Source organism: Cercospora beticola, chromosome 3 (assembly GCF_033473495.1).
Source record: "Cercospora beticola chromosome 3, complete sequence".
Lineage (NCBI taxonomy): Eukaryota > Fungi > Ascomycota > Dothideomycetes > Mycosphaerellales > Mycosphaerellaceae > Cercospora > Cercospora beticola.
In genome coordinates, this window is record NC_088937.1 from 3,227,267 (window position 1) to 3,252,312 (window position 25,046).

The following is a 25,046-nucleotide window of genomic DNA, read 5'->3' on the forward strand; positions in this document are numbered from 1 at the left end:
GAAAATATGTGTCAGGTGTGCGGAAGCGTCCACGGATCCGACACGGCATGCTGTAATGGTGCTCGAGACTCCTGGCATTGGATGAGATCTGCTATCGGTGTGTCAATGATGGAATACCATGCTGGCGCTTGCCAATTGTGCACTTTCATCAAGCCAGGAACTTCATGTCCGAAGCTAGGGGACACTGCGCTCCTGTGCGGTTGGATTGCATGGCGAGAAAATGTCTGCAATGAAGTCACTCGTATATGGGGCCAGATGTCCAGGGGAATAATTGGTTTTATGAAGCTCGATGGCTCGTTGTCGAGCTTCTGGTTCAAGTTGACCATGGTCCTGCTGGCATCTCCTCAACGTGGCGGCCGGTACTACATCAAGCTGCCATCTGAAGTTCCGAATGCGGTGATTCACCTACAGAGTCTTGCCAGCAACTGGGACGCACCGCTCGTGTGCACGCGGCAACCTCGAGAGCCTTAGCATTGTCAAGTCGGATCTTTATCGGCTGAGACGATAACCCAGTGATCGCCGTCGCACGCGACATAACACATCTGGATTTCGCTCTGCCATAGTAAGTCAGCGGGTTGTGACCCCTTTCGTCGCGGTTCGAGCGTGCATTTTGTTAGTGAGGCTTCGTTGCGCAGTTGAGACAGACGAAAATGGATCGAGTGTGAATAGCACTGGCCGCTCACTTGTTCAATTTGGCTATCAAATTTGCTTGGAAATTGACGGCGCAGACTTCGACCCTGCCAATTCATACTCGAGGAAATTACGAACCTGCGCAGAAAGGAAAGCAGGTAGACATCATGCAAGACCAATATGTAGCTTCCTGCATTTTAACAACGTATCGAAGAAGCTGCAAGGCCTTGCAACTGAGCACGACCGCGTAGGAAGTTCACGTCTCCACATATGCCAAGAATTCTGAAGATCTGGCACCACACGATTCATGGCTCTTCCGCGGCCAGAGCGGTAGCGCAGCCAGCGTGGTCGTAAGAGTCCTGGACACGGAATCGAAGAAGACGGTTCTCAACGTCGTATAGATACTCCCTTCTGAGCGTATGGATGATCAGAAGGGGCCTCCTGCACCTGTTCGGACCAGCGGAAAATGAACGTAGTCTTCATATACAGCTAAAATTTACTCCTTCACATCTCAGGCGTTGTAGCAAAGTGGTTACTGCGATTGACTCGAAAGGGCTGTTCCTACAGTCGTATTCGATATCAATTCCCTTCGGGGGCGTAGGTTGTACGTTCAATTCTCAGAATTGTAGTTCAGGATAATGGATGCTAACTGTCATCCAGCGAATCCTGCCAACGTCGTGATACGTTTCTTTTTTTTGCCTTTTGCGTGAGGTTGACGGACCGAGTGGTATCCGCTCAAGCTTGCGATCTTGCGACACCACAATCGTTCTCCTTTGAGGGCTCATGTTCTGGAGACTGTAGGGCTTTGTCTTTTTTTGGTACCAGAAGGTAGCCGTTGAATGTTCGCCGTCAAATGCTGTGCCTGAGCTGCGCCTCTTCCTCTGTCTCCTGGAGCCATGCGGATCATCAACGATCTCAGGGCTCTGCCGTATACTGTAGTGGATGAAACACGCTGCATTGAATGGCGATCCTTTGAGAGTCAGAACAGTTCCTGTTCCGTTTTCGTATTGTTACTGAGTGGGCGCAACCCGCGCGTGCTGTCGCATAGCAGAGTAGCAGTAAATTTTCGGAGCTATGTGCTGTGATCTCACGTACCAGCGAGAATTCATCACGCGCATCTGTTAGAATGTCTATCAGCTCTCAATTGTGTCTGGTTTGAGCATCGCCGAAGGATTGCTCTTCCGGAATGTGCTTGGCAAAGAGCGATCTTCTGCCTCAAGTGGCATTCTGTGATGTACGCCCAGCTTACTGCATGAGGCTGTGCTTTGTTTGTTGCACCAATTGACATTCGATCTCGCCTACTTTGCTTCAGAGTGCTTGACCCAGATATAGTAACATAGGGCGTAACGCTGCCTGTACTCCGTTGCCAGCGCTCTCAACTTTCCTTAACTACCTAAACAGGCTCATTGCTCAGAACCGGAACAGACACCAATTATCGAATTGAGCAGGCATCATGGCGGACACTCGCTGGCGTGGTTGGTCCTCGGGCATACGATGGGTGTTGGTGGCGATTTTCCTGATGTCTCTCGTAACATGGGCAATCGGCTGTGCATTCACAGCACGTTTTGCAAATGCTCCGATCGGGGATTCACCATACTACAGCAGGATCTCGACAGCGTAAGGAGATTGTCGAGGTTTCATTGAATATTCTCAGCTGACCAATACGCAGCGAACTTTACTTTTACGCTGCCGGCTTTCCCATGGCGACTATGCTCGCTGCGGTGATCGATTTTGTCTTGCACATGCGCGGTTGGCTGAGCCCGGTTGTTTCGATCATTTGGTCTCTAATCGCCTTCGGAGTCTGGATATGGGTTCTTCTGATGTGGGGTGTCACGGAGTGGAGTCCCGATACTGGAGGTATCCTGGATCTCTACATGTACGACTACGCCGTCAATGGGATCGATGTGTATGGGGATGGCCTGTTCTACAGCCGAGTCTCGACCGGAAGTGTGGCAGCATTATTGACGCTTGTGCAGCTGAGCTTTGCTGCTAGAGCTGTGGACTTGGAGAGGAAGGAAAGAAAAGCCAGGGTTGGCAAGCTTGAAGGTGCATGAGATGAGCATGTCAGCACAGAGGACTGAGAGCATGGATGTGGTAATGTTAATGAAGTGATGAGCGATGAGAGAGCAAAGACTGCTAAACGCAGCACGTAATGTCTAGTACGAAGGAAGCATGCACAATGTAGAGCAGCATGGCGTCTCGTCCACTGCTTGGAACGATACTGTCTTCCATTTCTTAATTTTCATTCGGAGACTCGTGTTCAAGGTCACCAATGCCGGCAAGGTGATGTATAGGCCGTAGAAGGCGCCTAGCTTGAGCATTGGGGCTTCATCGGCGTTCTCCTTGGTCGATTCAGCTGAAAGTCCTTGTGATAAGTTGGTCATGTTGTTGTAGGAAATGCGAAGCGCCCCAGAGACTGGCGAGAACACGCCAATCCCGAAGTGTCCTAGCGCGTCTGTAACCACTTTCACACGCGACGCGTTCGTGTTTCTCGCATCCCACTTCTCCAATCTCCCTTCACGACATCTCAACGCGCCCAACTCTGACTACACGATCTGATACCCACACCGAAACCAGTACAACAGCGCATTCTGGTCCTCACGCAGCCTAGTCACCGCCGCCATGGATGGCCTCCAGCTTCGCGATGAAGCGGTCAGGGATCGCATTCGACAGGCGCAGGACTTTCTTGATCCCCGTAAGACGAGTCGTCGCAGCGAGCAGGCACTGGCTGACTGTCTACAGAGGATCCGAGAGCGCGAAGCTACCAGGCAGAGATTCTATTGATGCTCAATCGAGGCCTAAGACGCCTGACAGTCAGCATTGACGAGATCCGGCAGCACAGCAGAGAGATGGCAGATGGCCTCCTCAACCAACCCTTCGACTGGTCGCAAGCCTTCGATCGCGCGCTTTTCGACATTGTGCAGACACTGCGCAGCCGAGCAACACAGCAGGTGGACGAGGAGGCAATGTATTACTGCGCGTACGTTGGCAGCTTCGGCGAATATGCCTGTAACCCGCGAACGCTTTCCTCGCAATACCTGAATCACATGGTGTCATTGGAGGGCATTGTCACAAAATGCTCACTCGTGCGGCCAAAAGTGATCAAGAGTGTGCACTGGAACGAGAGAAAGTCGACTTTCCACTTCCGCGAATACCGAGACCAGACGATGACTGCCAACGGAGCAGCAAGCACAAGCGTCTACCCCACAGAAGATGGTGAAGGCAACCCACTTGTCACAGAATATGGATATTGCACATACAGAGATCATCAGACGATCTCAATACAAGAGATGCCAGAGCGGGCACCTGCTGGTCAGCTGCCGCGCGGCGTGGATGTAATCATGGACGATGATATGGTTGACCGGGTGAAGCCCGGTGACAGAATACAACTGGTTGGTATCTACCGGTCTTTGGGTAACCGCAATGCCGGACAGGGCAGCTCAACTTTCAAGACATTGATCCTGGCCAATAATGTGATTCTGCTTTCATCAAAGTCAGGAGGTGGTATCGCACAGCAAACAATCACAGACGGCGACATCAGAAATATCAACAAGATCTCGAAGGGTCGAAAGGTGTTCGACTTGCTTTCGCAATCACTGGCGCCGAGTATCTACGGACACGATTACATCAAGAAGGCGATATTGCTTATGCTGCTTGGTGGTATGGAGAAGAACTTGGACAATGGCACACATCTTCGTGGTGACATCAACATCCTCATGGTTGGTGATCCATCCACTGCGAAATCTCAATTGCTCCGATTTGTGCTCAACACTGCTCCTCTGGCCATTGCCACAACCGGTCGCGGATCGTCTGGTGTCGGTTTGACCGCAGCTGTAACTTCAGACAAGGAGACCGGAGAAAGGCGACTGGAGGCTGGTGCCATGGTTCTCGGTGATCGTGGTGTGGTATGCATTGACGAGTTCGACAAGATGTCTGATGTCGATCGCGTTGCCATTCACGAAGTCATGGAGCAACAGACAGTCACCATCGCAAAGGCTGGCATCCATACTTCTCTCAACGCTCGCTGCTCCGTCATTGCAGCAGCCAACCCGATCTACGGGCAATACGACACTCACAAGGATCCTCACAAGAACATTGCCCTGCCCGATTCCTTGCTCTCGCGTTTCGATTTGCTATTTGTGGTCACGGATGATATTGAGGACGTACGTGATCGTCAAGTATCGGAGCATGTCCTGCGCATGCATCGATACCGCCAGCCAGGTACAGAGGAGGGAGCACCAGTCCGTGAACAGCAGAACCAAACACTTGGCGTAGGCCTCGAAGAGGAAGGTGATACGAGCAACAAGACTACTCAGCCTTACGAGAAATTCGACGCCATGGTGCACAGTGGAGTAACAATCACCCGAGGCCGTGGCGCGAACCAACGACGAGAGGTTCTGAGCATTCCCTTCATCAAGAAATACATTCAGTACGCGAAACAGCGTATCAAGCCGATCTTGACAAAGGGTGCCGCGGACCATATTGTTGCTGCGTACAGCGCACTACGAAACGACGAAATGGAGGGCAATCAACGCAAGACTTCTCCAATGACTGCCCGTACTCTGGAAACACTGATCCGTCTAGCCACTGCGCACGCAAAGTCACGTCTATCGAACAGAGTGGACGAGAAGGACGCAGAAGTTGCGGAGGGAATCCTGAGATTCGCGCTGTTCAAAGAAGTCGTGGAGGACGAGCGCAAGCGACGGAAGCGTGCCAGACGATCACCAGATCCAGATGCGATGTCGACAGATGACTCTGATAGCAGCAATGATGACGATACCAACCTCAGGCCCAGAGCGAGCAGATCAACGCGGACGCCTGGACGGAGCACTCGGGGTACTAACGGCACGAATGGTACGAATGGTCACGCACCAACCAACGGGGGTGCTGAGGAAGAAGAGGAAGAAGAGGATCTGTACAATTCGACGCCGGCCCGAACAGGACGTACGACACAGACAAATGGTGCCACTGGCTCACAAGCAAGCATGGCTTCCTCGTTGCCAGCTTCGCAACTTCTGCAAGACGAATCCCAGCCCACACAAGAGGAGGAAGAGGAAGAGGAAGAGGAAGAAGCAGCAGGAGAGCCAATTACTGCTCAACGACTGCAGGCTTTCCAGACTGCTCTCGGTCAACTTATCGATGGGCCACTGTTTGCAAATGATGCTGCAGATGTCGAGCCATTGGTCGCAGCAGTCAATGCGCGATTGAGGAGTGGCGAGACGCGCTTCGAGGATGATGAAGCGCTCAAGGCGCTCGAGGAGCTGAATGAGCGCAACAAGATCATGTTGAGCGGTGGTATCGTGTACAAGATCTGATGATGCTCGACGAGGAGATTTTGTTCGTGTATTGAAATTACGGCGCACAGTGCACTGACTGGCGAAACGCATGAGCTTTGGCGCTGGAGCTTGACGAGTACTATGAATGCGATGCTTTTCCTGATCTTCCATGCTATCTCTATTGAGAGAGAATCCTTGTATCCATGCAACCGAGTCTCTGGTACTTCAGATGGAAAATGATGGTATTTTCCCTGCACAATCTCCTCGTCAGCTGCATTGCATTTCCCAGGTTGTCGGACAACACCAACACAACACGTTCTGGCCCTTCACGTTGACACGTCTCAATTCCCGACTAGCAGCAGAAGCCCAGAAGCAGCCACACCTTCTTGTTGACTCATCGATCATCAATCATCAGTATGGCACGATGGGTATATCGGCCCTTTGACACAAACCCTCTCGGCATCTTTTGCACTTTTTTCGATGCTGAGAAATCACCACAGAACAACGATACGCTGTATCGAGGCAGAGCAGACGGGAGCAAAAGATGTGCGTGCCTCTGAATCGCTCATATCATTCGCTGTTCGAAAGTCCAGCACCGGACTAAAAAGGAAATCCAAGACCATCCCGTTCTGCACGAACTGCATGGCGCTTTATTGAAATTTAAAGCGACATGCCGTCGGTTTCTCTGTTGTAGATCCTCGCAGATCAAGATCAGCAACTTGAACTGTAAAATTAATGACATCGCTTTTTTTTTTTTTTGGTGCTTGGTGCGAAAGAAGTCGGTAACTTCCAAATTCGGTCATCGCACAGTTTCGTAGACTAAACTTATTTTTTTTCCTTCACTTCTCGCTTTCTCTTTTCGTAGGATCTGCAGGAGCCGGATTCTCCGTGCCGTGGCTTTTTCTTCATGCTGTTCTCATTTCGATTCATACTTTCTCCTTTGCAGTTCTTGGCGATTGTTGAGAGCTTTTGTGGCTGGCTGCCCTGATGCAGGGAACGAGCACGTTTACAATGCGAATGCGCAGTGGCTTGTCGCATCCGCTCGTGCATGTCTGGTTTGTCCGAGCCGTCTCTCGATGGTAATACAATTGTGTAACTTACTAGAAGCTTGTCGTGCAGTATGAAGCTACAACGAACGTTTCGTATTATTTTCGGAAGGCATTTGTACGACTGATAGAGTCATGTCAGTCGGCACTGTTAAGCGCCAATGCAGGACGGTTGCCGCGCCCAATGCAAGGTCCGTCTTTGATTAGTCGCGGATTTGAGAGAAAAGCGAGCAGATCTACATGAAATGAAGCTTGGCTTACACATCAATGGCGTGATGTAATCACACTTGCGCTGTTGGGAGAAGTGTGTTGTCAAGCCAAGAGTAGCAAAGGAATTGAAGGTTTGTGGATGCTGATGCCAAAACCTCCCCGTCTTGGCTGTGAGATTCTCCTTTCTCCACGGGTTCTTGCTCACCGACAACCATGCTGCGCTGATGATCAAGCGGACAGACAGCACATTCGAATCTTGTTGATCCCACCAAGCCCAAGTAGTCGTGGCGGCGACTTGCGCAGGAGATCCCGACTGTAGAGATCGTCGAAGCTGAGGACTGACATTGATGTGCACACTTCATCTTCTTGGCGCATGTAGGTCGACCAGATTTTCAAGGTATTCGATGTTGTCTGTTTCATGTTCAGAAAATTGCCAGCTTAGAACATGGTCAACACGCGGCAGTGAGGGGAGCCATGCGTCCATGCGTGGTCCACGTGTATCTCAATACGCCAAGACAAGTACCGTAAGCATGTGAAACCAGCCACGAATACTAGGAAGAGCTTTCTGGACAAGCTTGATCTCCGCGTAGTGAGTTAGGGCAAAGATTAGCATGTAAGTGAGACAACAACCAAGCGAGAGGGGGATTCTAGGCTGTCGTATAGGCGCACGCTGGTTCCGAGGACGGCTGTGAACCGTACTGCTGGGAATGTGATAAATTTCGCATACAGTGACGAGCCGTCGAGCCCAGTGAGAGAGAGGGAATCCAGGTTCCAGCCCTACGCACCAGCTACAGCTCCTTCTCTGGTTGGTGAGGTCCACCTGCCATTGTCGCCTCGATCAAGTCGTACCCGATGTCGTATTGCAGGCCATCGGGGCTAACAATATTTTCTATGTCAACTGTTGTGCCATCAGATTTTGTTGTACGCGTACAGCATTCCCGTGATCCTGACTTACACCATTCTTGGGTGGCCTCCGGATGCGGTCCAACCTGGCAGAATCTGTCAGAACACGCGAGGTTCCTCTAACAGGAGTCCATCGTGTCGATCGTGTTACTCACCAGGCCAACCCAACCTTTGCCATGTCTATTGACGGAAGCAGCAACACCGCCACTCTTCGAATACCGTCCAAGGATGAAGGCGTCAGCAGAGGGACGAAAACCCTGAATCACAGCACCTTCCTGGAAATAGATCCATCTGTCTTTTGTGGTCTGGCCAGCGTTTGGACCGGCCGACCATTTCCAATCAACTTGGATGATGGTGTCATCGTCGTTCTTTACTTGTGCGGTCTTCTGCTCGCACTCTGAATCTGTATCAGCGTGCTTGGGCAACAGACCAAACCCAGGCGTGTGCCCTGCCAAATAGGCTCCGAGGCAAAACCCAAGGTATCGGCCACCATTCGACACGAATTCGCGAATCGGTGCCCGATATTTCCGCACTTCTACAAAAGCATCGTCCAGGTCTGCGGTGGCGTCAAATCATCAGCGTCGTTCCCGCTAGCCACTGAGCATATTCTCGTGATGCCGAGAAAAGATTATTAATCATACCATCGCCCCCTGGCTGTGCGTACAAGTCGACCGCTCGTAAAGCCTCAGCAGAGATGTCGACTGCTTCGTTAGGGCCGGCGTACTGCACTTCAAAATGTCTTGGCGAGGATTCGAGCAGCTGTGCGACTGCTTCTGGTAGGCCTTCACTCGTCGCGGGACCGCGATATACGAGGGCTCGTGGTCGACTCATTGTTGAACTATTGTTTCATGAGGCTTGGTCGTTGGAAAAGGTCGTTCTACAGCAGAGCATCCAGGTACCATGCCACTCGTGAGCCCCAGTCCGTTCCTGTGGCTTGCCACGTGTACCTAGTGTCACCTGCGTACCGGAGTATTGGCTTGCCGACGGAAAGTTTCAAAGCTACCCTCTGAGTAGGAGGTATTTGCGTTCTGATGCTGGTGAGAAGTGTACATCAACAGAATGATGCAACGACTGCAGTCCGCGGCATGTGACAATTGTATTGGACAGCGTGAAAGGTCAAGAAAGGGCACCACCAGCTCGGCATCGATGTGTTGACACGGGACTAGTTGCGCAACCAAGTATGCTTACAATAATTCGGATCGAGCTTTATTCTCAGCCGCCCGTATGCGCCGTCTGCAAACTTGCATAAGGGTGCATGAAATGCTGCCGAACCCGGATCTCGGCATTGTTGCCGATCGCGTCCCGATTCGTTGTTTTTTGGAGAGTCAGGGGACGAGAACAGCTAGACACAGACGGCACTAAGACTCACAGAGTTGGATCCAGTCGATGGGAAGAGACAAGACGGCTAGGGATCTTCCCAAAATGTCAGTCGATGCGACCGCGGACATAACGTCACGGATCCCTCCAGTCCTCTTGTTCGAACGCGGTTGAGCGACCAGGCATGCATATGCGCTGAGTGAGCTTGCATGCAGCCCACGGCTTTTGCGTCCTTTGCGAGAATGGGAGGATCTGGAAGTCCCGAGACAGTTTCCGAGGTCATCATGGCCAGCAGTTCGAGGTACGAATCGCGTGAAGCGAGATGTCTCACCCTCATCTGACAAGTGCCTATTCGGCCGGTGCTGCACCACGCCCTCGAGGTTGCATCACGACGTGAAACGCGAGGACTATGCCAAAGCCAGCCCAATCGCTTGAGGCTACGCTTCTCCGTCATGCGTAGAGTGCTTGTCTCTCCCTTGGCAGTCCGCCTAGCTGCATCGATCGTAATCTTGTCCACGTTTTTAGTCTGCGACCGCATCAGTCATTTGTTTTCAAAAATATGTATGCCAAGGATCATCCGGCCTAGCCAGCGCCGCACAGCATGAGCGCGATGCAGCGGCAGCAGCGCGGCTGCACGCAGTAACGGCACGTTGGCTGCTGGGTCACCATTCCGTGAGCCAAGTTCGTGGCGTGTCACATCATCTGCCAGCAGTCCAGCTCTGACCCGCTCTTGGGGAATATTCGATGCAGTGAGAATCGACCAGATGAAGTCAATCTCATAGAGAAGGCATCATAAGTAGTAGCGCCTGTTCCCCTTTTGAGCGTATATCTCACGCATCTTGCCAATGTCCTCATCCTTCACATTCGTTTCATAGAACAGCCCTACCAGATGAGTTCCACGTCTTCAGAGGGGCTGGCTCCAGGTGGGAGTTGGTCTGACGTGACTGGAGCTTCCACGCCTCGGACATTTTCTGGCGCCAGCTCGGTAACATCGTTCTTCTCGGTTGACGACAGAAGTACGTTGGGCAAAGTTGAGGGTCTTGCCATTTATCCACACGTAACACCAGCATCTCCTCGAACGCTGGTACAGGTCCTGGATGCCACCATCTCTGCGCATCCCGAAGCGCTGGCTATCGACAATGGAACTTCGAGCCTCACGTACGCTGCTCTTCGAAAGGAGATTCGAACCAAAGCAGCACAACTCAGGGAGGCCGGCGTGTCGGTCGGTGATCGGGTCGGCATCAGACTGAGCTCAGGGACGATAGAACTCTACGTTGGAATCCTGAGCGTACTTTCAGTCGGCGCTGCGTATTGCCCAGTCAATGAAGACGACCCCAAGGAACGAATAGATCTGGTCTGGACTGAAGCCGATGTTGTTGCCGTGCTGACAGACGAGGGCGTTGTTGTTCGTCGCCAGAGCAAACGATCGCCAAGCGAAGCAGGCCCTACTACCGAAGACGACGCCTGGATCATCTTCACATCAGGATCTACTGGCAAACCAAAGGGGGTAGCTGTGACGCATCGGAGTGCAGCAGCTTTCGTGGATGCGGAAGCAGATTTGTTCTTGCAACAAAAGCCACTCGGCCCGGGTGACAGAGTGCTAGCCGGCCTCTCAATCGCATTCGACGCATCCTGCGAGGAGATGTGGTTGGCTTGGAGATACGGCGCATGTCTTGTGCCTGCTCCCCGGTCTGTCGTCAAGGCTGGACCTGAGCTGGGTGCCTTCCTCATTGCACAAAGCATATCTGTGGTATCGACAGTGCCGACTTTGGTTGCAATGTGGCCTTCAAGGGCACTGGAAAACATTCGCCTACTCATTCTTGGTGGAGAAGCTCTTCCGCCCGAGCTAGCAGATCGACTTGCATGTAGCGTCAGCGGCGAGGTGTGGAACACTTATGGCCCGACAGAGGCCACTGTAGTGAGCTGTGCTGCACAAGTGAAGCCTAAGCAGCCAGTTGCAATCGGGTTGCCGCTAGTAGGCTGGAAGCTGGCTGTGATTGGACCGAATGGCCGAGCTGTTCGGTGGGGCGAAGAGGGAGAATTGGTGATCGGAGGCATCGGAATGGCGAGATATCTGGACTCTGAGAAGGACAAAGCCAAGTTCACACCGCTCGAAGAATTCTCTGGAGAACGAGCCTACCGGAGCGGTGATCTGGTGCGCGCAGAAAAGGAAGGCTTGTTCTTCGTCGGCCGCAATGACGAACAAATCAAATTTGGAGGCCGTCGTATCGAGCTCGGCGAGATTGATGCCGCACTCTTAATGTTGGAAGGTGTGAGCGCTGCAGCGTGCACCATTCAGCGTAGTGAGATGGGCTCGCAAGTCCTGGTCGGCTACGTTGTGAGGAGTCATGGAGATCCTGCAGCAGATCGCGAGAAGCTTCGGAATATGCTTCCCCCAAGCCAAGTACCAATGATTGCGACTGTGGACCACATACCGATACGGCCATCAGGAAAGGTTGATCGCAAAGCGTTGCCGTGGCCTTTGCCGACGTCTCTCATGTCCGACGACCAGCAGCTAGACGGTACCATTGGATATGTCGGCGAGCAATGGCGCCGAGTCCTCGGTGTAAAGCCTGCGCCGGATTCGAACTTCTTCGATCTGGGTGGCTCGAGTCTGGGAGCTGCTCAATTGGTGTCACAGTTGAGAGCCAAGGTACCATCACTCTCGGTGGCAGACGTGTACGAGCATTCCAGCTTGTGTGACATGGCTGCGCGTGTCGACGAGCTGTCCAGCGCACATCAGGAACAACGCGAGGTTGTGCCAACGCCTCGTTGGACCTTCGTCGTTCAATTGCCGTTGCTCTTCATCGAATTCCTGCTGGAAGGGCTTCGGCTGCTTGCCATCATGTTTTTGACCAAGAAGGCCTTCTCTGTGAGGTTGCAACCCACTTCTTGGGCCGCGCGGCACGATATACCATGGTGGCTAGTCGCTGTGGTGTGGTTTCTAATGATCAGTATGCCTGGGCGGGTTATTGTCTTCACTTCGATCGTGAGGGTTCTGACTCTTCGCATTGCCCGGGGAACATACAAGCGTGGCAGCTGGACACACATTCGTCTGTGGGCGGCTGAGCGCTTCGTCGACACCGGGCGTCTTGGTGGAGTTTCCGGAACCATCTGGGCCCGTGTCTATGCTCGGCTACTTGGCAACAAGATGGAAGGCCATGTTCAGCTGCACACGCTTCCACCAGTGACAGGCCTGGGCACTTTCGGCCGAGGGTGCGCTATCGAACCCGAAGCCGACATTGCAGGCTGGTGGCTCGACGGCGATCTGTTACACATTGGCGAAGTGAGAATCGGAGAGGGAGCTCGCGTTGGCACCCGCAGTTTGCTTATGCCAGACACAACGCTTGAGCCATATGCCACTGTCGAGCCTGGAATTTGTGCCAAGGACGTAATCAAAGGTCCTGATGCAATCTTCCCAATACACCCACAGGTTGCGAACGAGCCTTCTTTTGGGCGCAGAATCTGGACGATGGTCCGAGACACGCTGAGTCTGCTGATCCTTGACCTTCTGCCGGTGCTCACAGTTGCTCCGGTCTGGGGCATGGCTGCAGCATTGACTCCGGACTACAACAACCTCATGTCCTTGTTCGACGCGGTGCTCAAGATGATGGTGCCCGGAATAGTGCTGGGAACCTTCCTGTATGCTGTCATTACCATAACGCTTGTGCGCCTGGCCAGCCTCGCCATCAAACCCGGTCGGCATTCATGGCATAGCAGAACAGCTTGGGCTGCATGGCTAACGCGCGGGGTCATGCTGGACGCCCGATCGACTCTCTTTCCCATTTATTCGAGCCTGTTGACGCCAGCGTGGCTACGTTTGGCAGGAGCAAAGATCGGCCGCAATGTGGAGATATCGACAGTGGTCCCGATCCCCAAACTCCTGCAGGTCGCAGATGACGCGTTTCTGGCAGACGACGTTCTGGTCTCTCCATACGAACTCGGCGTGGGCTATGTCCAGCTTGGCGTCACCTCCATTGGCGAGAAGTCATTTGTTGGCAACACAGGCCTTGTCAAAGCTGGAACTAGCATTCCTGGAAAGGTGCTAATCGGCGTTCACGCTACTGCACCACCCGAAGCTCAAATGGTTCCGAACTCGACCTGGCTGGGCAGACCTCCAATATCGCTCCCACGCCAAGCAGAAGAGCCAGCAAGCTCAAAGCGAACATTCAACCCACCTCGTAGGCTGAAACTTGCAAGAGCATTGGTTGAGTCTGGACGAATTGTGCCAATGCTGATTCTCGGTGCGTTGTCGACGGCGGTTTTCCTTGGCATGCTCTGGTTCTTGGACAGGTTTGGCGTAGGATGGGCAATTCTCGTGAGTCCAGGACTTGTCATTGGCGCCGCTCTCGCCGCTTGCACAATTACCACAGCTGCGAAGTGGCTGCTGACACCCAATGTGCATGCTGGCCAACAATCTCCTCTCTGGAGTCATTTTGTGTGGCGGAATGAGCTCGCCGACACCTTCGTTCAGTCGTTGGCTCTTCCGTATATTCGGCCTTGCTTCGGAACGCCGCTTTTGTCGCTCTGGCTTTGCACAATGGGTGCAAAGATAGGTCGTGGGGCCTGGCTCGAGAGCCACCTTCTGCCAGAGACAGAGCTCTGCGTTGTCGGGGCGGGCGCGACCGTCAATCGGCAGTGCGTGCTGCAGACGCATCTGTTTCACGATCGACTCATGCGTATGGACAAGGTGTGCTTGCAGGCCGGAGCCACGTTGGGCCCCAATGCAATCGCTCTTCTCGGGACTGACATCGCTGCTGGCGTGACTGTTGGACCCAAGTCACTCGTAATGCGTGGAGAGCACCTTCCTGCTGGGACCGACTGGCTCGGAAACCCGGTGAGACCGTGGTCGCGGACTGTGCCAAAACGGAAGGCAGGAGGCTCGATTTCAGAGACCTCCTCAGCGAGCTTGGATGAGAAGGAAAAATTAGACGTGTAATGATTGATACTGTGGTCAGTCAAAAGCGAGTTCATTTTTCAGCCTGGCGGCATGCAGGATAATATATGTATCAGTCCAAATAAGGTGTGCGCCGTTCCTTATCTACCTTCCGCACCGTCGACGATTCTCGCGCTGCAGTGTTGCGCACGAATCGACTGCTGTGCTTGCCGGCGCACGGTGCTGACGTGCAGATTGTGTTGAGAATGGAAGTTGGAAGCAGGAGATAGATAACGCACAGCCTTGTTGAGTAGCCGATGACGGGACCACATATATGTACACGTGACATCGCGTTTCGGTTCCGAAGATGTCGGCCGAAGGTGGTCGTCTTGATTCAGGTCTCTGTGGTGGCTAAGCTCATATCCAGCGACCTCCTCCTCCTCTGCAAAGAGGTTGCGCTTGGAGTAGACCCCAATGCACAGTCTTGACATCGGTCCAGCCTAAGGATGCCCATGGTCGCAAATAGTAGATAAACCGCCGCAGATCATGAGTAAATACCATACTAGGCCGAGGAGCGATAAATCTACATATGAGACAGGGTTGGTTCCGCCTACAAGCTCACGCGGGACCGCTGGTGTGGATGAGCTTCCTCAGTGTCGCTGTCAGCATCCCGGCTGCCGACCTCCGACCAGCTGTCTGGCGTTGCTATCCCGTCTCCCTCCTCCGACATCATGTCAACATCACTATCGTGCGCAAGATCAATGACTTCAATACCAGAGATCTCGCTGTCAGCCCGCGACTCTGCGCGAGACATTGTGCGTGATGGCGGTGCAGATACTGATGCGAATGTCTCGGTGTCAGATTCCGTCTGGAAGCCGAAGGAAGACTGTGCTCGTGATGTCGGCGTGCGTTGACCTTCTTGAGGTGCATCCTCCGCGAGATCGACGAGCATGGTTGTGTCACGATCGAACGTAGCTGAGCTTGGTGCTGGGGATGGCTCGGCATGAGCAGAATAGAAACTGGCATCCATGACATCGGGCACAGGTTGAGATGCTGAAGAAGCAGCGGCGTCTCGTACGGGATCGAAGGGTAGCGCTGAGCCCACTGATGGGCGTGAAGTGACAATATTCTGCTGCTCGTTGTGACTCGCCAGGCGTGCTTTCGTGAGCTCGGGTGTAAGTCGGTAGAGCTCATCAGAGGCCTCTGAAGGCGCATTGTTGCCGACAGTGTGAAGCGAGCCAGCACGTCTAGATGCGGGAACGACTGGGCTGGATAGCTGTGACCAATCTTGTCGTGGTCCGGAGGTCGTGGGCGTGGAAGGCGTCAGGTCAATCAAAACTTGTGCATCAGCTGGTATGACTCTGGGCGTCACAGGCTCAACGTTGGCAATAGCGTGTGCAGCTTGATGATGGTCCATATCCCTCAGGCTTGCGGCAATGGCAGCCTTCAGATCAAAGTCTTCCTGCTCGGGCTTTCGTTGTCTTACAGTTGCAGACGTGCTCGAAGGATCCTGTTCAGACAGAGATAGCGCTATTGCGAGCTGCTCTTCGTAACTCAGTGCAGAATGATCAATGTGTTCTGTTTGCTGTGCTGTCGGTGTTGAATCGAACGCTCCAGGTACGGAGATAGGCGGCGTTGGTGCACGGGTAAGCTCTGGTTGTTGATCCAGCTCAATCTTTGGTGGGATCGGAGGCTTCGGCGTGACACTGCGTTCCAGTTCGTACTCGTCCCCAAAAGGATTGGCGTATCGTGATCCTAGCGACCAACCACTTGACCCCGTAGATACCGCTTCATCCACAGCAATTGGGTCAACAAGGTGCCGCTCCACTTGCTTCATTTCTTGCTGTATAGTCTCAGGCAGAGGATCGACGTTGGGCACTGCTGGCAACTCCTTCTCGTTCCATAGCTCCGACTGTTTGAGGTTGCCTTCGGAATCGACGAGTTCATCGAATGTTGGAGACGGTGGTGTGGCGAGGCCATCGGCGGCAGCAGCAGCTTTCCGTCTTTGCTGCAACTCGTACAGTTGCTGGTTTCGCTTTGCCAGATATTCGCGGCCCTTCCTCCTGCGCTCTTCCGCCTCGTCCGGATCCGAAGGGCCACGAACGGGTATCCTGCGGACCGTGCTGCTGGGACTCGAAAGCCGCCTTCCAGTAGCCAACGCCGCTGCCTCTTTGCTGCCTGCACTTTCCCTCGCCAGCCCAGAATCGTTGTTGACTGTCCGCCCCTCGAATGCAAATGCTTCTGCTGCTCGTCTTGCCTGAGGGTCCAACTCTTCACCGATCTGTCTTAGCAGTTCCGCTATCCTCTTTCGCTGCTCTTCGAGCCATGCTTGCACCTGTGGGCTTTGTGTGGCGGCTGCAGCGAGGCCGGCAATGATGCTGAGGGATATAATGATTCCTGGAGCGTTCACCATTGTTAGTTGCTTGTCTCAAGAGTTGTACGATTCGAAAGACAAGTTGATTGTCGATGCACGAGACCATCGGTCACCTGCGTCGTCGCGTGGGCGTATGCAAGCGTCGATCTTACCTTTCGCCACCGGAGCTGCCATATCTCAGGATCGTTTCGATTTCGAAAAGGTTCTGGAGTCCCCGAGCGGCACGTATACACCTCGACCCTCTCACCACGAGACTTACAAGAAGTGCAACTGAGGACTGGTGGCGACGGGCTGAGCAAGAAGCAAGGCAGCAGGGAGACTGCAACAGGTTCATGGTGTCAGAGCGTCGGCACAGCCCCGCAGCCGAAGGCGATCCGCGATAGCGATAAGACACCTCAGCCTTGGCAGTAAACCGAGACGGAGAATAACATGACTGCATTCTCGCCGACATGGGCAGAGGCGAAAACCGATAGCCATTGGACATGATGTCTCGGAAATCTCGAACAAAACACCACCAGAACTACCAATAAGAATTCATCATCAAGCAAGTCCTTCTGAAGGAGCTATACACTTGGCCAAAGAACCCGCAGCGCGTTTTCTCAATTCTATCACAACGCAAGCATAATTCTGCATGAGCTGTGAGCAGGATTGCAGACGGTGAGCATATCCTCGCCTTCTGTGGTCATGTGCTACAATAGCGGTGTCCCCGGCTTCTAGCACGCCTGAGCCGCGCTCAATGCGAAGCCGGGCCTGCTCGCGAGCTCAGCTGCTCGGTCTGATCGGGACCCAGGATCTGCCATGTAAGGATCCAAAAGAAAGAAGAGCCATTTGTTTACATCCTCGTTTCCGGGCCAGACCCTCAAATCGCTCTTATTTTGCAATAGTCGACGAGTGAGCGGAGTCAAGCGCTGGAGCTCCAGCTTCGCTGGCCGGCAAAGCTCCGAGTAGTGTACAGTCAGTAGTGGGGTCGATCGAAGGGCAGAGAAGTAGACGGCGGAATATATATCTTCGCTCTCTTCCTCAGCTTCGACTTATCCATTGTCAGGCATCCCCACAAGTTACGGACTTAAGGTAAGGCCTCCGGTGTCGTGTCAATGTCAGCGTGTCGAACCATGCCCTAGTGCCACTGAGGCTGATGGGTCAATGGCTGCTGCTCGAAGTCTCAGACATATAACCGCTTGCTGGGTTCCACATCTGACAATGCTCTAGATATTTTTGAATTCACGAGAACAGTTGCAAGCAAGCCAAAATGCCGACCAAGGGCTCCTGCGTGTGCGGCGAGTGGACTTATGAGTACGAAGGCGAGCCAGCTGGTGTTGTAAGTAGTCCAGTACTTTTCGTGGGGTGTCAACTGACCATAATCAGTCCATCTGCCACTGCATTCCGTGCCACAAGGTTGCTGGCAGCAATGGATCTTTCAATCTGATTATTCCAGAGGCCAACGTCAGTATCTTCCTCGCTTCTGCTTGCTAGTTGCAACAGCATCAACTCACAATTTCCCAGTTCAAAAAGACTGCTGGCAAAGACCATCTGTTCTCTAGGACTGGTGACTCCGGCAAGTCGGTCAACTACAAGAACTGCGCCAAATGTGCAACTGTCATGATCGCCGACATTGATGTCATGCCAGGAGTGGTCCTTGTAAAGGGTGGAACTGTCGACGATCCTGCTGTTGACGCGAAGAATGCTCCTCAGATGGAGATTTACCGCAAGAACGCTGCTCCGTGGTGCACAGCTTGGTCTGGAGTGGCTCAGGTCGATGGGGCACCATCGTGAGAAGAGAAGTAGAAGACATGTAGTCAAGATTGTCCATATACGGTAAAATAGACTGGGGCAGCTACCTTGATGGTCCACGAGTGGACTAAGCGACATCAGTAATCACGCTTCCAAGCAACATTACACTCGATCACGCAATCTTCTACTAGACTGCAACCTCTACAAAATGTTCATCCGAGCTTAGGTCAGAGAAATCACATCGCGCATGAGTAGAAGATACAGGCACAATCTCTCGAAGTATTTCTCTTATTTGATCTACGTCAACATGGCATTACCAAGCTCGCGAAACTATTCCAACTCGCGATATACCGTTGATCGTTTCCCATCACGCGTGACTCAACACATAAAGATCATTCTCACTGCTTCCACGATTCACAGGTCGGGCCCCGGCAACCCGGTCCTCCAGCAGGCATACCGGGAATCCGAAGCAGCGCTTTGGCCTCTGCCTCGCGCTTCTGCTTCAGAGAGACGCAATATGGACTTTTGCAACCCTTCAAGTCCAAGGCAGGCATCCCCGGAAGCCTCAAGAGAGCTTCCGCCTCTGCCTCACGCTTCTGCTTCAAAGACGCGCAAAGAGGAGAGTCACAATTCTCAGGGTTGACAAAAGGCATATCCGGGAGCTTCAATATGGGTTTTGCCTCCGCTTCACGCTTCGCCTTCAGAGCAACGCACCACGGACTCTTGCAGTTGTCCAAGAAAGGCGTACCCGGAATGTGCATGAATGACTCTGCCTCCGCTTCACGCTTCTCATTCAAAGAAGCGCATAGGAGAGGATCATTGCACTCTTGAGTGTTCACCAGAGGCATACCCGGAAGCCTCACAATTGGTTCGGCCTCCGCCTCTGCATCCCTTTTCTCTGCTGGCAGTATCCACTTTGGATTCTGAGCAGTTCCAATAATTGTATCTTGGGGAAAGTGGTCCCTGAAGTGCGATAGATCCAAATCTCTCTTAACGTCTTCTGGCCCAAATCCGTAGCGGGAAAGAGCGTCGTAGAGAGAGTTCGTGGCGTCTCTTGCACTGATCTGTGGTCCGATGCCCAAAAAGTCCCTATTGCCGCCAAATTTCTGGAGTTGATCGACATCGATGGTCAAGTAGTTATTGTCGGCAGATCTTGCATTGATCTGAGGTCCGATACCCAACCAGTCCCTGTTCCCGCTGAACCTCGGAAGCTGGTCGACATCGACAGTCAAGTACCCATTGTCGGCAGATCTCTCGTTGATTTGTGGCCCAATACCAAGCCAATTCTTGTAATCATCACTAAATCTTGGAAGCTGGTCGATACTGATGACCCTGCGCTTCTCGTTCTTCAAGCCTTGCAAGCGGTTCCTGAACAGGCCGAAGGATCCTTGCTTGCGTGGATCATCGTACTGGCCCACGAATACAGCATCTCGCTTCTCGTCTAGAACTGCCTCGTCCGCCTGGGGATGATGTCTCTGCCGTGGGAAACCAAAACGTTGGGCGGGGAGGACTGGATCTGCGACCGGCGCAGCTGAAGCTCCAATCACGACGGTGACGATGGCGCAAATAATGTTGTCTGCGATAACAAGGTCAGTAGAATGTTCGACGCATTGTCATACTCGCGCAACGTACACTTCATGTTGAAAAGAGAAAAGTAAAAAGCTTCAAAGACTAAAAAGTTGAAATCGACGAGGGAAGACCAGCTTGACCTGAAAGAAGACTTCGAACAGCACAGCCCAACGCCTTTTGTACGCAGACAACGCATCTTTCCAAAGTCCGAGAACTACCCAAGCACCCGACAAGAGTGCTTGTGATGAAGCTTGTCTCGCCGGCTGTGTTGGGCCTTGGCGAATGAAGTTGCGTTGGAAGTCGACCGAATTCGCCGAGACGATATTGTACCCACCCACCAATCTGCCCGGCGTGTCGCACAAAGGTACTACTCTTGCCCTCACCGGTGTCGGCGAAGATAATCGAAACGACGATGTTCGTACAACTATTCCGCCATGCTATTCTTGCGGCGGGACGGCGGGGGGCGCAACGTCACTCACTTGTCATTCTCTCCAGCAACTTCTCATAGGCTCCATTGTGGTGGAAGCTAGTGCATGATTCAAGGAGCATGCCCCGAAGCGCGTGGGAGTGGCGTTTCGATGATCTTGTCTGCACGTGGTTTGTTGGCAAGCGGAGCTTGCTCCCTGTCGCATCGAGTCGAGGGCCTAGTCAGTGTCAGCAGATAGGAAGAGTGCCTCGACGCAAAAGACCGAATAGAAAGAGCTGTGAGCGCTTCTAATTATCTATCTGTTGTCTATATCAGCATACAAATATAGCAGAGCTGCGCTATAATTTGCCAGCAGCCTCTTCCTTCTTGCGGTCCGCTTTCTCTTGCTCTAGTTGAAGACGCTTTCGCTCCCTCTCAAGCTGGTCAGGTCTCCTCACTGCAATGTCCTTGGGCTTAAAGTCGGAGAACAAGTTCTTGAGAATCTTCTCAAACGTCCAGCACCCCACATAGTCCAAGATCATGACCGTAACTAGCGTGATCTTGAATTCCGTTGTGAAAGGCGTGAGCTTGAGCTTCTCGTTGATCTCAGGTATGAACTCGGTGGCGCAGCTGAAAGCCACAGATGTGACAAGCACAATGCCCCAGTACATTCCCTTGTTCTCCTTGATGGATTCTCGGAATGGTCGACCTTGGTAGTTGATGGCGAACGTGGAGATCTGTTGAATGAGCTGAAGGAGGTAGATGGCAGAGTTGAGCAGCGATGGCTCGAACTCGCCCTCAAGATCGATCTCCGAGCGATCCTTGGGAGGTTCGAAGCGGTGGACAACGTCCGTGATGTAGATTAGAGTGGCGATGTGGACCGCGAACTGTGCGAGCACGGACGGGATGACATACCAGTTCCAGATGTTGTTCTGCGGTCGTTCTCGCGATAGTTGCTCGACCGGCTTGGCACGTGAGATGCTCAGGAAACAGACACTCATGAGCATACCACTAATCGTGACTTGTCCGTCGCCAAACTTGATGCCATCCAGGTAAAGCACACTCAAGCTGTAAGCGCTGATGAGACAGTTCAGTGCCAGAATCTTGTACATCTGGATGGTGGCCACCAAGGTGCACCGTCCTTGTCGAATGATGTTGGGGATCGCAATGACGTTGGCAAGCTTGCTCGTGAATGGAGCAGCGACAGACGCATCTCCAAGTTTGATGGTCGGTGGCTCATCGTCAAGCTCGCTTTCCATCATGGACATCGACAGCTTGTCTGCCATCGCGCTTGCTGCGTTTTGAGCCCTCTCCTTCTTGAGCTCTTGCTCGGTCTTCTCGACAACAGGTGCGGTGTACTTGTCAGCAGTGCTCTCGGCTTTTTCTTCTTCAGCTGCAATCTTCTGCTCGATTATCTTCTGCTTTACCAAGCCTTCGCGCTCCATGGCCTTGTCGTAGTGTGGGTTCTTCGGTCCAGGTGCATACAGGTGAGCGATATGAACAGGTACAGGTGGGTCAGGCTGATTGAAGCGTTGCATCATGCCCTTTTGCTTCTCATAGATCTCCTTCATCTTCGTTTCTCGGAAGTTCTTGGCGATCTTATCCATATCATCTTTGCTGCCGTTAAGAAGAGCAACACCGATGTGAGCCTGCTTGAGCGCGCCAACGTCGTTCGTGCCGTCTCCAGCCATGAGGGTGGTGTAGCCTTGGTCTTTGAGCCCAAGCAAGATCTCCTCTTTCTGCTTCGGCGAGACACGCGCGTAGACCCAGGTGTGGCGCAACAGTGAATGCCATTGTGCAGTGTCCCTGAACTTCGCAAGACCGTAACCGGTAACGCAGAGATCCTTGGTCTTCAGAATTTCTGGATCGATCGGCTTGCTAGGATCAACAGGAATATTGATCTTGTCATCGACGCTTCTCCAGACCAGATTCTTCCCGCTCTCATCATGCTCAGGAGCATCAAGAATGAGCGCATCGCGATCCACAATTTCAACTTGTTTCGCAACGTGGAGTGCAGTCAGAGGGTTGTCTCCGGTGATCATCACGACACGATGACTGCTCTCGTTGAGCATGCGGACAGCCTTGAGCGCATCATCCTTGAGGGGACATTGCAAAACCAGGAAACCGGCGAATGTCAGGCCACCCTCGACGTCCTCGCGCTTGATATCGTTAATTTTCTTCTGAGGGACCTCATCACCGGTCGAGAGATACTTGTACCCCAACGCGAGCACACGACCGCCATTTCTGCTGAAGTATTTGAAAGTCTCTTCGTACTTCGATGGCACCTCAACCAGCATGTTTCTGATAGTCTCAGGCGCGCCCTTCACAGCGACGAACGTGCTCTTGGTCTTCTTCCCGGTTTGGCGGTCTGATGTGATTACAGTGGCAATAGAGCTTTGGCGCTTCAATGCAGAAGAAAACTGGAACCGTCTCTTGATCTGCACGAGATCTCCTGCCATGGCACCTCGCGCATTTGTTCCAGCCTTGGCCGTAAGCGTATCGTTCTTCCCGAGCGTCCATCCAAGTGATTGCAGTGTGGCTTTCTCCATCGGCTCTCCAACAACATCGCCCTCTTCAAGTTTCACGAGTGCGTGAGCCGTAGCAAGAGTCAGTGTAGTTTCCAATCCGGTGTCTGTTATCCTAGTGAGCTGGCTCTGAGCGCCGTCTGATTCTGTCTTGACCTTCGCATCTTGGCGTCCGAGGAAAAGTCCGGCAACACCCTCAACAACCAAGTCCTCTCCAGTGAGTGTACCCGTCTTGTCGAAACATGCCACATCCACACGGCCAGCAAAAGGAATTCGGAACGGCTCTGTGCAGAAGATGGCGAGCTTGCTGAGCGCTGCCAGGGATGTGTTGACAGCGAGAGACAGCTCCATAGGTAACTCGGGCGGCACAACAGATGTGATGATAAGAACGCAGTCCAAGAGCAATTTCGATCGCTTGCGGTCTTGCTTGACACCTTCTGTCCAGACGTACCAGGATGCCACGACAGCGAAGACTGTCAAGAAGAGAATGAAAAGCAGCGCTTCCACATTACCTGCGCCAACGCGTTCAGTAGAGAAGATCATGGTGCGAACAAGTGCTCCCTGGTTGGTTTCGAATCCAGTCTTGATAACGACGGCCAAAGCGCCTTTATCGGGTGCAGGAGGAACGCCAGAAGCCACTTGCGGAATCGTGCTAGGCGCATCGGTCGCAGCATTTCCATGCTGTACCTGCAAGACTTTGGTGCCACCCCACAGGAACGCATTTTTGTCGAGTCCCTCGGGTTCGATCTTTGCATCTGCCGGTCGGAGCTGTATCGAGTCCTTGAGCACAGGCGTACTCTCGCCAGAAAGCATAGCCTCGTTGACAATGGCGCTGCCCTCAACAAGCAGCATGTCACAGGCCACTCCACTGTCCTCTTTCGTCCTACCCACAGATACGAGATCGCCAGGCAGAAGCGCATCGCTCTGCACCTCAGCCCATTTGTTCTCTCTGTACACCCAGACCGCATACGGCTTGATGCTCATGCCACGGAACTCCGTCAAAGTCCGCTGCCGCTGCCACACCACAGTGCTCTCGAAAACGACCAGCATAAACAGCGTGAAGAGACTGTAGTACCAGTATTCGTCCAGCATCCACAGACCAACACAGAAGATCTGGAACACGAAGAACGGCGCGACAGCGTGCTCTTTGAAAAGCTCCGTAAATGTCGGGACTGGGATATCAAACAGATTCTTTCCGTAGTATTGCGTCAACTTCTCAATTTCCGCGCTCTTTTGCAGTCCTTTGGAAGCCTGGAATGTACCAATCGTCGGCTTTGGCTCGTCGTCGATCGCGTAGTTGAGGGGCGCAAAACTGCCTCTAGCCTCATCGTATAGAAAGCGTCTCTTTTGGAACAAGAAGGAAACAGTTTCCCTTCCTCCAACATTGTCTCTCTCAATTTTGCAGATCTCGCTTGCGCCTGCGTTCTCCTTTGGGATCACCTTGATCAGACTGGCGTTCCTTACACTGCTCGCCGAGTTCGCGGTGAAAAGGGCGCGAATGTTGACGTTCCAAAATGTCATAAGCCATAGCAAAGACTGCACTGTGACAATGCTGCCGGCGAATACGAAAGTCCATTCCTGGCCGTTGATGTACGTATCGTAGCTCTCCTGTGGGAGGTAGTAGCTGAAGAAGAGCGGCCAGAGGAAGACGAAGGGAAGGACGTAGACGTGGAGGAGTAGCGGCCGGGCATTGTGAAGGCTGGCGGACTTGATCTCCGCCCTTTCGATCAGAGGCGGCGCCCTAATCATCATTGTCAGTGGGTTTGCGCGCTTGCCCGTGGGTGCAGAATTGCCTTACATGTTGGTGGTGTCGATGGGCGGGAGAAGGAACAAAAAGTGCCACCACGTAGCCAAAGTCGATGGCGTGCACAAGGGTTCAGCCCGCTCGGAGGTGGCGGTTGCAAACTCCGCACATGTTATGCACACGTTTCTCACTTCTGAAGGACCCACATTCACTCAATTGCAGGCGAATAAGGAAGACGGACATTGTATCATTCAAGCTTCATTGCTCGCGTATGTCTCATGCTCATGCTCTATACGTAGGTTCGTCCTCCGCTGCTATCGTCACGCAGCAATCATGGCCCAATGCGAGATGAAATGAGAACGCCCACGCCTTGCTAAGCCCAACCAATCGTCGTCCCTCATGCTACCGTATATCAAGAGACCGTAGTCCCTGCCGCACC

At 52.9% G+C, this 25,046-nt stretch overlaps 8 protein-coding genes across 8 annotated transcripts; 4 read left to right on the forward strand and 4 right to left on the reverse strand.

Annotated features, from left to right (window-relative positions):
• Positions 1 to 2,083: 2,083 nt before the first annotated feature.
• On the forward strand, positions 2,084 to 2,684 carry RHO25_005253 (uncharacterized protein; the record flags this gene model as incomplete). The annotated part of the gene is made up of 2 exons (XM_023596160.1): positions 2,084 to 2,247; positions 2,300 to 2,684. The coding sequence occupies 2 exons, from the start codon at positions 2,084 to 2,086 to the stop codon at positions 2,682 to 2,684; spliced, it is 549 nt and encodes a 182-aa protein (XP_023457463.1).
• Positions 2,685 to 3,252: 568 nt separating this feature from the next.
• Positions 3,253 to 5,945, forward strand: RHO25_005254 (uncharacterized protein; the record flags this gene model as incomplete). The annotated part of the gene is made up of 2 exons (XM_023596161.2): positions 3,253 to 3,325; positions 3,373 to 5,945. 2 exons carry the CDS (start codon positions 3,253 to 3,255, stop codon positions 5,943 to 5,945), a joined length of 2,646 nt encoding a protein of 881 aa, XP_023457640.1.
• A 2,005-nt stretch (positions 5,946 to 7,950) lies between these two features.
• Positions 7,951 to 8,896, reverse strand: RHO25_005255 (uncharacterized protein; the record flags this gene model as incomplete). The annotated part of the gene is made up of 4 exons (XM_023596162.1): positions 7,951 to 8,060; positions 8,118 to 8,151; positions 8,221 to 8,621; positions 8,707 to 8,896. The coding sequence occupies 4 exons, from the start codon at positions 8,894 to 8,896 to the stop codon at positions 7,951 to 7,953; spliced, it is 735 nt and encodes a 244-aa protein (XP_023456959.1).
• A 1,375-nt stretch (positions 8,897 to 10,271) lies between these two features.
• On the forward strand, positions 10,272 to 14,321 carry RHO25_005256 (uncharacterized protein; the record flags this gene model as incomplete). The annotated part of the gene is made up of 1 exon (XM_023596163.1): positions 10,272 to 14,321. The coding sequence occupies one exon, from the start codon at positions 10,272 to 10,274 to the stop codon at positions 14,319 to 14,321; it is 4,050 nt and encodes a 1,349-aa protein (XP_023457982.1).
• A 547-nt stretch (positions 14,322 to 14,868) lies between these two features.
• Positions 14,869 to 16,806, reverse strand: RHO25_005257 (uncharacterized protein; the record flags this gene model as incomplete). Its single annotated transcript, XM_023596164.2, has 2 exons — positions 14,869 to 16,655; positions 16,785 to 16,806. The coding sequence occupies 2 exons, from the start codon at positions 16,804 to 16,806 to the stop codon at positions 14,869 to 14,871; spliced, it is 1,809 nt and encodes a 602-aa protein (XP_023457980.1).
• Positions 16,807 to 17,881: 1,075 nt separating this feature from the next.
• On the forward strand, positions 17,882 to 18,405 carry RHO25_005258 (uncharacterized protein; the record flags this gene model as incomplete). The annotated part of the gene is made up of 3 exons (XM_023596165.2): positions 17,882 to 17,950; positions 17,998 to 18,075; positions 18,136 to 18,405. 3 exons carry the CDS (start codon positions 17,882 to 17,884, stop codon positions 18,403 to 18,405), a joined length of 417 nt encoding a protein of 138 aa, XP_023457981.1.
• A 356-nt stretch (positions 18,406 to 18,761) lies between these two features.
• Positions 18,762 to 20,002, reverse strand: RHO25_005259 (uncharacterized protein; the record flags this gene model as incomplete). The annotated part of the gene is made up of 2 exons (XM_023596166.2): positions 18,762 to 19,939; positions 19,996 to 20,002. The coding sequence occupies 2 exons, from the start codon at positions 20,000 to 20,002 to the stop codon at positions 18,762 to 18,764; spliced, it is 1,185 nt and encodes a 394-aa protein (XP_023457978.1).
• Positions 20,003 to 20,697: 695 nt separating this feature from the next.
• Positions 20,698 to 24,615, reverse strand: RHO25_005260 (uncharacterized protein; the record flags this gene model as incomplete). The annotated part of the gene is made up of 1 exon (XM_023596167.2): positions 20,698 to 24,615. The coding sequence occupies one exon, from the start codon at positions 24,613 to 24,615 to the stop codon at positions 20,698 to 20,700; it is 3,918 nt and encodes a 1,305-aa protein (XP_023457979.2).
• Positions 24,616 to 25,046: the final 431 nt, after the last annotated feature.